This window comes from Gymnoscopelus braueri (assembly GCF_963280865.1).
Source record: "Gymnoscopelus braueri genome assembly, chromosome: 22".
Classification (NCBI taxonomy): Eukaryota; Metazoa; Chordata; class Actinopteri; order Myctophiformes; family Myctophidae; genus Gymnoscopelus; species Gymnoscopelus braueri.
The window spans coordinates 1843283-1854681 of record NC_137624.1 but is presented as its reverse complement, the minus strand read 5'-3'; the positions used below and the strand labels follow the sequence as shown (position 1 = coordinate 1854681).

Genomic DNA, 11399 nt, shown 5'->3' with positions numbered 1-11399 from the left:
ACACACACACACACACACACACACACACACGCACACACACACACACACACACACACACACACGCACACCACATACCACATACACACACAGTGTCTCTCTCACTCACACACACGCACACACACAGTCTCTCTCTCTCTCTCTCTCTCTCTCTCTCTCTCTCTCTCACACACGCGCGCACGCGCACACACACACACACACACACACACACACACACACACACACACACACACAAACACTGAGCTTGTAGATCGGCTATTTTTAAATGACCGAAATGTTAATGCTGAAGATGTTAATTTATGTTTTGTAATAATAATCAACATCTACAAAGTAACTAGTAACAAAAGTTCTCAAATAATTGTAGTGGAGTAAAAAGTACAATATTTGCCTATGATATGCAGTGCAGTAGAAGTAAAAATACCTCAATATTATACTTGAGTAAATGTACTTAGTTACTTTACACCACCACTGCGCGCGCACACAGACCATGACACCCCCCCACACACACACACACAGGTATAGCTCATAGTATGTAGAGTAATGACCGCCTACAGGAACATCAAACATTTCCACGGTCTACCAGTTCAGACTTGAACAAAACAAACGGTCACACCCTGACCCTGGACCTTCCTTTATTTATTTACACGGGGTGTTCAGTGTGTAAACGTAACCATTCAAACTCACAATTGTTTCTTGTTTTATACAAACCTAAACATTTAATGATGATTCCACGCTGGTTTCTCCTGTTGTTTCTATGCTCTTCTTGCTTCATTCACGCCTGTCTGGCGCTCACTGACAATGAAGACGAAGGTAAGGCTGACTTTATTAACTATTATATATTATAAGTAACTATTTACATTTAGGTATTTTTACTTTACTGGAGTATTTTCAGTACTTCTCCACTACGCCTCAGGGGCAAATATTGTACTTTTACTCCAGTACAATTATTTCAAAACTTTAGTTACTTTGCAGATATAAATGATTACATTATAAAACATACATCAACCACTTTTGCCCTGTTTTATACCTAGGCTATTTGAAAATAGCAGATCTACAAGCTCACAAAGCGTCACATCGCGACACGTTGTGAGCTTGTAGATCTGCTATTTTCAAACATTTTAGTACTTTTACTTTTGTACTTTTAGCCAAGTAACATTTTGAACACAGGTAAAATATTAGCCATGGTTCACATGACGCTGGTTTATAGCAGTGTTCGATTTTTGTTACATTGCCAACTCTCACATGTACATAAACGTTCAGATTTCAAATATAACGTGCTTACCCCCGAGCCACGGATGTTACAAGGCGACCCGGACCGCGATAAGCACCCGTATCTCCCGTATTGTTCAATAAAAAGCATTTTAATCCGATCGCCAGCCATTTTCTCCAAATTGTCTCCGATACTTTCAGCCATGCGACACTAATGGTTGGGAGGTGTATTGCACTCTGATACATTACAAAAAAAAAAGAAAATGGCCGGTGATGGGATTAAAATGCTTTTTATTGAACAATACGGAAGATACGGGTACTTATCGTGGTCCGGATCGCCTTGTAACATCCGTGGCTCAGGGGTAAGCACTTTATATTTTAAATCTGAACGTTTATGTACATGTGAGAGTTGGCAATGTAAAAAAATCGAACACCGCTATAAACCGGGGGGACTCGGCACCATGACTGTTCATGGTATGACCATGACTGTTCATGGTATGACAGTCATGTTTCAGGGCTAGTCAAATATCTGAGTGTTTACAATTTTCAGTACTACATCTGAGAGGCAAATATTGTACTTTTTACTCCACTACAATTATTTGAAAACTTTATTTACTAGCTACTTTGTAGATTTGTTTTAGTATTACAAGACATACATTTAACCACTTCAGCCCTATTTAAACTTTGGCCATTTGAACATAGCCGATCTTCAAGCTTACAATGCTCACAATACATGTTGTGAGCTTGTAGATCTGCTGTTTTCAAAAGATTTTAGTGAAGTGTATACATAAGCTAACTTGTACAATGGGACATTCTGCATAATGAATACTTTTACTTTTGGTACTTTATATTTTGATGCCAATACTTTTATAGTTTTACTCAAGTAAAATTTGATTACCAGACTTTTACTTGTAAAAGAGTATGTCTTCATTGAAGTGTTGATACTTTTACTTAATTAAAATAATTTAGCACTTTTTAAGACATGTTCATGAAACCCCAGCATCCTCCAAGGTATTCTGGGGGGAACATTAGCCAAAAAATAGCTGATCTTTTTGATAGATAGTATCTTAGTCAAAAAGCCTTAGAGATTTGGTGTAGAGGAAAAGCGGTCCAAGTACTACTACTACTAATAATAAATAATAATCAACTTTATTTTTATAGCACCTTTCATGACATCAAATGCAGCCCAAAGTGCTTTACATATATAAAAAAAGAGATCAACAAAATAAAAAGAACACAATATTAAACAAGATTAAAAACATTAAGATAAGAGACATGATCAAGAACAAATTAAAAGGAGGCAAGATAAAAAAAATAGAATACAAGAAAATAGCAAGAACAAAACATCATTACATCCCCTTAGAACAGAGGTTTTCAACTGGTGTCTGAAGGTATTTCATGTGGTCCCTGGTCATCCATTCAGTAAAGTATAAAAGTGAAGATTTTTTGGTTAATTTTATTTTGGTTTTTTGTTGATATAAGAACAGTGGAATTAAAAACATTAGCAGTGGTCATTGGAGACGGCTTGTCTTTAAATTCCAAAAGTACAAGCTTACTACAGAAGAGGATCAGCTCATTGTCCACAGACTCTTTCAAGAAACATGTATGAAACACAGTCCTGTGTGAAGTTCTGGATGAGTTTTCAGACCGTAAAAGATAAATGTAATTTACCTTTTGTAATGATGTATCTCTGTTAGAGTGGTGTTGCCACACTGGCATACCTGAAGAATATTAGTATTATATAACAGTATCATGTACAGGGCCAGGTTGGAGCCAGAAAATGGCATGAGACTCTGTCCCTGACCACCACCACTATAGCCAAGAAAAGACAGACATGGACCACCTGTAATCATGCCATTGACCATTAGTGGGCCATGGACCACTACTTGAGAAGCAGTGCACCAAATGACCTGGTGACCTAAGATGACGAGTCAATGAAGTCAATTACTGGAAAGTCTGAGGTCAAGACATTCCACAGAAAGGGGAGTTAGAATCTCAAGAAGGGAAAGTGTCATTATTAGGAAATGTGGCCATTTAATGGCATATGTGTTAGCTCACTCAGTTAAAGGGATATTTCACTTTAGGTCATTTTATCATCTACTCAGGCTTTTGTGAGCCCCCCAAACAGTTTTTAAGTTGCTTGATTCAGTATTTAGACATTTGATATTCATTTTATCAGACACGCCCCCTTCCTATACAAATCCATTATAACTTCAAACTCAATTTTTAACATGTTAGATTCATCAAAAACACCCGTCCTTGGTTCTGGTGACTCATCCTGCCCTCCTAATACGCGAGGGGGGCGTGTTTTTCCGATAACTTTTTTCATTTATTTTTAATATATTTTTTGGAAAATGAAAAAAATTGAATACGATAAAAAAATAAAATAAAATAAATGAAAAAAGTAATTGAAGAAACACAGCCCCCTTGCGTATTAGGAGGGCAGGGTGAGTCACCAGAACCAAGGACGGGTGTTTTTGATGAATCTAACATGTTAAAAATGGAGTTTGACAGTGGTCCCCAGGTTGATTCTTAGTCAGGGTGGTGGTGGTCCCTGGTTCACAATCAGTTGAAAGTAAACCCCCTTTATTAAACGACGTTAAGCTCACCAAATGCTTGAATTATCCTCTTTCTATCTGCAAAGTTTTTGTTTCATAAAATTCCACCATAGACATGGTATGAGCTACTTTCTGTCAATACATTCTGTGCAGGTGATTATTTATTGATTATTATTGTTCGAGTTTGGAAGCGCTCGTTGGAAATCAATTCTTCCTTCGTACCAGCTGTTTCGAAATTGCACATAATGCAGGACGTTGCGTTATTGAAAACAAGTGCTTCCAACACTTAGAAAAACAATCACCTGCACGGAATGTATTGACAGAAAGTAGCTCATTATAATGTCTACGGTGGATTTTTATGAAACAAACTTTGCAGATAGAAATAGGATAATTCAAGCTTTCCGTACAGCTGCCATGTTGGTGAGTTTAACGTTGTTTAATACAATCATATAGGACTTTTCTGTTTGGATGTATGGGCTGTCAAGGGTTGGTATTGCAACTCTAGATGCCAGATATTAAAAATAGAATCTAAGAGTTGCTTGCGGCTAGTGTAGAGGTGGAAAAGGCTAGACCAGTGCCTCTCAACCTTTTCAGGGCGTGACCCCCAAAATAATCATATTTGAACTGGGCCCCCCCACCCTGATAAGCACTTTCAAATGTAGGATTGGCATTACATTTAGTTTGACTCGGTTCCACATATAACTATTGTGAAAATAGCTGATCTACAAAGTGTTGTGAGCTTGTAGATCTGCTATTTTTTTCTTATATCATTTTGACAATTTGGCCAATGTTTGACCAGTTTTTACAGTAGCCTATAGTTTGTTGATTACTTTTGATGCAGTAATTCAGTCTTATTTATTTTCTTTCTTTTTATTTGAGGTAGGCTATTAATAAGTCCTTAAATTGTCACTTCACTGTCATCTGGGGACCCCCCAAAATCATGTGGGGATCCCCCTGGGGGTCCCGACTCACAGGTTGAGAACCACTGGTCTAGACTGGGGGGTTTACACTGTTAAATGATTGGTAGAGTAGGTCTAGCGGATACAGGAAGAGTGGGCACCTCACTCACTCTTCCTTAGTGCCCACTCTTCCTGTTACCGGTATTATCTTGTGGGCACCTCAATGATGAATTGGCTGTTTCTTTTCCAAAATGTGAAAAACGTAAGAATAAATGTAGCCAAGCTTTGGAAAATGACCTGAAATAAAGTGAATAAAGTAGGCTATACATGATTTGAACATTGTACGAATTTCCAACCCGACGCACACTACTTGTGCGACTGGTTGGCTACGGCCCTCGCAAAAGGCCGGAGTCCCTGAATAGGTGTAAAGTAGATAATACTCAGACCTACTCAAACCTGTGTCTTTGATGTTTTGTATTTACTAACACAAATACAAACATACATTAACACACCTAGCAGACAATCGTTCTACTAAGCGGCCAGTTAACTACTATCTTAGTCAACTACAACCTTGCCAGTAGGCTCACATTCTACTAACAAAGTCTAGCCAGGTCAGGCAGTCAGGTCAGGCAGGTTTTAAACTACTGATCTGTTGAGGGACTCCAAGAGACTGAACTCTCCCTCAAAGTTCCTCACAAAGACCCATAAAGGATGTCGCCTCCCCCCGGATATCATGTATTTCTCCTCAAATAGCACGCTTCGACTACCTCTCATCCCCCATAACATAGACATCAGGCATGTCATTTGAGCCTCTCTCTCTCTCTCTCCTCTTTGAGATAAGGGAATGGTAAGGAATTTACGACCTACCAACACTCTGAAAGGACCCACATATGAGACCTTAGAGCATGCCTCAGTTAATGACTCCAAACAGGCAGTATTAACCTTCATATACGTATGTATTTTACCCATGCCTTTATATGTCGGCCTACCACACTGGTATAATCCTTAAATAAGCAGTAAATACACACATAATTATAATTATAATAATATCACAGGCGTCGGAGGTATGGAATAACTCAACAAACATTCATGGTGCGTCAGCAGACCTAAATGTACCCTTAAACTTTTTGTTTATCCCCAAAATGACTGGATATCAGAGGTTTTGTGGCAATTTGTAGCATATGTAGAAATGTTGGGCCTTACAAATTATTTTATTTGGCACTCATTCATAAAATGTGTGTGTGTGGGGACAACTTCTGATATTTACATATAGTCCATATCTAGAGTAGACAACAATATCAGTTTATTCTTTTATGGAATTTACTTCAAATTCAACATTTTGAAAAGGTGACTGTACAGTCAGGATGGAATAGCACAGTGATGACATCACGAGTGGAGGGGAAGCTGCCAGACTGACTGTACTTTGAGTACAATATAGGCCTATAAATGTACATTGTAAATGTCTGGCATTTCAAACCAGACATCTTTGCAATGCTCTGAAGCCTCTGGGGAATTATGTAATTTTATGGGCAAGGTTGAGGGTACAAAGGACAATTGCCAGGGCAGGAAGTCCTATGTATTCAATTCATCAACATATAGCATACAAAACTAACACACTAATACATGTCATCAACAAATACAACAGACATTATATTTACAGAATAAATGGGAAAATGACATTCATCTCCCTTGTGGTCTCCTGATAGATGTTTTTATTTTTTCAGGCCAACCAGTGATACACATCCTTTAATGGATGGTGTCAGGACATTCCACATTTTGGTGGCAAAGCAGTAGAATGAGAACTTTCCAATTAATGCTTGTTCTAAATTTGGGCAGCATCAGATCCTGGTCAGAAGCAGAAGAGTTAAAAATGTTATTATTGTTAAATGTAAATATTCAATGATATGCAAAAATGTTCAAGATTTTTTAATAGCCAAAGCTAAGTGGTTAAAATGATTGTGACGCTATGTTAACACATTTTGCTGGGGACCCCCTGGTAACCCCCCAAGGACCAATGGTGGTCCCCGGACCACTGGTTGAGAACCACTGGTCTATAGGGAGTTTAGGTGAGTTTACCAGGTTGGATCTTCATCCACTTCTGACACCACAAAACTGCTAAACTTATTTTAACTCTCTCAGTGCCAATGAAATAAAAAAATATGTTCATACTGTGCCAGCAATTATTTTAAAGTAAAAAAAACGTGCTCAGGAGCCAAGATACAGCCTTTTTCAGTTAAGTTCAACAAGAAGTGAATGGAGCAGCAAATCTTCGGATCACGATATCTATCTAACATTCTTTAAAAAAAAAAAAAAAAAAAAAAAAAAGATAAAAAAAAAAAAATCTGGATAACTCGTTCTTGGCACTGAGGGCATTCAGAAAAAAACTCGGGATAACTCGTTTTTGGCAATCAAAACCAATCACTTATTTATCAGCCATGTCAGCCATTGTCCTCTAGTTTCATATCCATCTGAAAGGTCTGGCAGAAAACGTGTGTTTACTCAGATATCTCCACTTTCCCATGAGCTTCACATGGAGCACATTCTACTACCAAACAGGGAAATAATGCTTGCAGGACTGAACATGTGAAAACTTCCTTTGGGGAGCACATACGTATGGGCCACAATTTACTGGTGCCTTGTGATTGGTGTGGGGTATTTATATTTGCCCCGTATACGTATGTGCTCACCGGAGGACGTTTTCATTATGTTCACACACATTATGTGTGCAGCGCATGGAAATGTAGGAGATATTTTACTAAGCACATGTTTTCTGCCAGAACTTTCGAATGGATATGAAACTAGAGGACAATAGCTGACCCCACAGTCGCAGCATTTAATTATTGGGTGGGTACATCTCGTGCGCGCTCGCGCAAAATTTTGCGGGTTTTGGGCGGATTCGGTCACTTTTTGGGGGTCTTTTTGTCACTTTATTCGGTTTTAGGGTTAGGGTAGGGTTAGGTTAGGGTTATGTTGTTTAATTCTTATTTTTGCCTGATTTTACCGATTTATTATCTGACGGCCCGGGCCCTCCAGGGTCGCGGGCCGGGAGGCGGCCGCCTCCCTGGCCTCCCCGGACGCTCCGCCACTGCACGCAGCACTACAAATTTTAATGCCGAAATGTTTTTACACAAATCTTCTCTTCTGGGGATCCCTGGCACAAAACATTTTCAGATTTGGGGGGGGGGGGGGCGGCAGCTGCTGAATACACACATCATTTTGGGGGTCCTTGGCACAAAAACTTTTGAGAACTACTGATTTGTAGAAGGCATTTGTAGAATCGGCCTCAGGTCTTAATGGGTTAAAGTGAAATAAACGCATGTCTACTTGTATGTGTGTTACAGCTACAGGAAAAGGTTTGACTGGCGTAGAGTACGAGGACGGGGTGAGGGTCAACTTCAAAGACAGAAAGACCCTGGACAGCTGGCTGACCACCATCTTCCTCCCCATCGTCTACATCGTGGTGTTTGTGGTGGCCCTGCCCACCAACAGCATGGCATTGTGGGTGTTTGTGTTCCGGACCAAGAAGAAGCATCCGGCCTCCATCTACATGGCCAACCTGGCTCTCTCTGACCTGCTGTTTGTGGTGTGGATCCCCCTGAAGATCTCTTACCACCTGAACGGAAACAACTGGATCTACGGAGAGGCTCTGTGCAAAGTGCTGGTGGGGTTCTTCTACGGCAACATGTACTGCTCTAGCATTTTCATCGCCTGTATTAGTGTTCAACGCTACTGGGGCGTAGTTCACCCGCTGGCCCAGCAGAGGGGGATCAATCGCATCACCGTCGCTGTGTGTGTGTGCATCTGGGTTGTGGTGTGGCTTCTCACCATTCCTCTCTATCTTTACGATCAAACTGTGAAAGAAAAGAACCTAGACATCATAACCTGTCACGACATCACCAGGTAACTATTTATGTTCCTCTTTGGTAACACTTGCCATTAGGGATGTCCGATATTATCGGCCCTCCCGCTATTATCGGATGATATTCGCATAAAATGTAATATCGGAAAATATCGGTATTGGTTTTTCAATAAGTTACAGGAGCTCTTCCTCTATGGTATGTGAGTTTACCATAATCACAGTAATCCTTATTCCATCATATTCAAGGGCCTTTGGACAGAAATGAGACTCCAGACACTTTCAAACTAGAGCACTGCAGAGGGCAGGTGTGTGTGTGTGTCTGTGTCCACCTGATGCTTGTTGACGCTCGTTAATGTTATGGGCATCAAAGCAATGAATGCTTCTGCACTGTCAAATAGGCCAACATCTAATCTTAAGATTAGTGGGACTCATTCAAATGACCACCAGTGAGTCCCAGGACTCACTTTATTGAAAACATAACGATATCGGATATTGGTAAAAATGTCTATCAAACATCCCTACTTGCCATGCATCCCCTACCTACAATGTTGTATAAACATACTTATAATGCATTACAATCTGCTTAAATACTGTATAATTATAGTTATAAACAAAAAAAATACTCAATGCTTTACAACACATTATAAAGCATTGTATAATGTTGTATACGGTCAAGTATAATGCATTGTAATCTGATTATAACACTGTTACAAATACAGTTATTGGAATTCATAAGTACTCATAATGCAATCGCCTTTTATAATGACTTATAAAGTCAAGTATTTTACTTCCTACCTGCTGGGCACTGGCAGATATGTCCGTAGTTTCCAGCAATTATAAAGTATTATAATACTTGACCTTATACGTCATTATCAAATGCCTTATAATGTTATGATTATTGTTTAGCATTTAGCATCATGCATATTTATGAGTGCTTATGTCTATAATTATAAAGTGTTATTAAACAGATTATAATGCATTATAAGTGTTTTATAACGCATTATATGCATTGGATGCATAGCAAGTTTATTGTGCGTTGTGCACTAAGGCTAGGTGATATGACTTCAAATCAATGTCAAACTTTTGCCTCGATTATCAAAATAAATAAATAGTGAAAAATAGCCAATCTACAAGTTTATAACGTGTTGCTATGGATCCCATCGCCGTGTGGTGCGGTACCACGGCGTACGGACAGTCTTTTGAGCAGGAGCACACGCATGCAACGATCAAATACAACCCTTAAGTTCACACCTCTAAACAAAGCTTACAAAAGCTGCCGAGTGTCAACAGCGTGAATTAACCCATTCAATCCGGGAACGCATCTGTGTCAGGACTTTTTTGTGTGATCCTTTTAGCCTAAATGTCTGACTGTACCTCGTGCTGTTTACATTTCTGACTAATAAAGTATTCAATCAATCAAAATTGATGGCAATAAAATGTATTGTATTCTATTCCAGGCCCAGTCAGATGAACATGGCGGCGGGCTACTTCCTGACCATGGCCATGGTGGGATTTGTAGTTCCGTCCATGGTGTGCGTGGTGGCCTACGCTCTCATGCTGAAGTCTCTGAGGAACTCCATGAGCAGCGCCTCCGTCACCAAGAACCGGAGGAAGGCCGTGGTTCTGATCATAACCGTGCTGGTCATGTTTCTGCTGTGCTTCACTCCCAGCAACATCATGCTGCTGGTGCACTACTGCCTCATGCTGGCGGGGAAACCCAACAACCAGTACGCGTTCTACATCACCACCCTGTGCCTGGCCAGCCTCAACAGCTGTGTGGATCCGTTCATCTACTACTTCATCTCGGAGGAGTTCAGGAACCACGTTAAGAACACCATCATCTGCAGGAGCGTGAGGAAGGCCGATAGGATGAAGGTCTCCTTCAGCGCGCTGAAGAACTCCAAGAAGAGCAGCACCTATACGTCCTCTGACAATAACACCCAGAGCACCAGCTGTTAGAGCACTGCTTCTCAAAGCGGGGTCCTCGAGGGGGTTCCAGGGGTCCTTGAGGGGGTTCCAGGGGTCCTTGAGGGGGTTCCAGTGGTCCTTGAGGGGGTTCCAGGGGTCCTTGAGGGGGTTCTGGAGGGGATTCCAAGGGTCCTTGAGGGGGTTCCAGGGGTCCTTGAGGGGGTCCCCACTCCCCAGAAAAATTTGGAGTAGTTTAAACACTCGAAGCCCGATTCATACTTTGTTGCGTGCAGAGAATAGCAGACATACAAGCTCATTGTGAGCTTGTATGTCGGCTTTTCTCACACGTCGGGGCATAAATTAGGCATAAGGTTGTCTATTCGACAACAGCCGATCTACAAGCTCACAGCGCTTCACGAGACTCGTAGATCGACTATTGTCGTAGGGAGGGGTCAGCGAAATAGTCTAAACCAGTGGTTCTCAAACTGGGGTCCAGTTGCGTGTCTTACAGGTCCATTTGGTTCCATTTGTACACTTTCAGAGTTAGGATTTTATAGAGTAGATTTGGGTCCTAGAGATAGAAAATGGCATCAAATGGGGTCTTTGGCCTCATGCGAGAATCACTGGTTTAAACACTTAAGATCGGTTTTATTTTTCGGCTATTCGAATAGAGCCAATCTATAGAAGCTCACAAAGCTTTGCCAGCTTGCAAATCGACTATTTTCGAGAGATGTTGACAAAAATGGGAGACGGAAGTCCCTCCCTGGCACAAAACCATTTCAGAAGGGGGGTCCGCGGCCAAAATACATATCAATGTGGGGGTCCTTGACATGAAAATGTTTTGAGAAGCACTGTTCTAAATTAAACAATAATTTGTTGGTGTGTTCGTGCACTGTTAGCCTCAGGTTGTTTTGGAGGCGATCCTGTTGTCACTCATTGTGGAATGTCAGAATGTTTTTACTTTTTTTA

At 40.6% G+C, this 11399-nt stretch overlaps 1 protein-coding gene across 1 annotated transcript; it reads left to right on the top strand.

Annotated features, from left to right (window-relative positions):
* The first annotated feature begins 591 nt into the window (after positions 1–591).
* On the top strand, positions 592–10871 carry LOC308077893 (proteinase-activated receptor 2-like). Its single transcript, XM_080418871.1, has 3 exons — positions 592–807; positions 8005–8563; positions 9980–10871. The coding sequence occupies exons 1-3, from the start codon at positions 717–719 to the stop codon at positions 10479–10481; spliced, it is 1152 nt and encodes a 383-aa protein (XP_080274997.1). The 5' UTR covers positions 592–716; the 3' UTR covers positions 10482–10871.
* Positions 10872–11399: the final 528 nt, after the last annotated feature.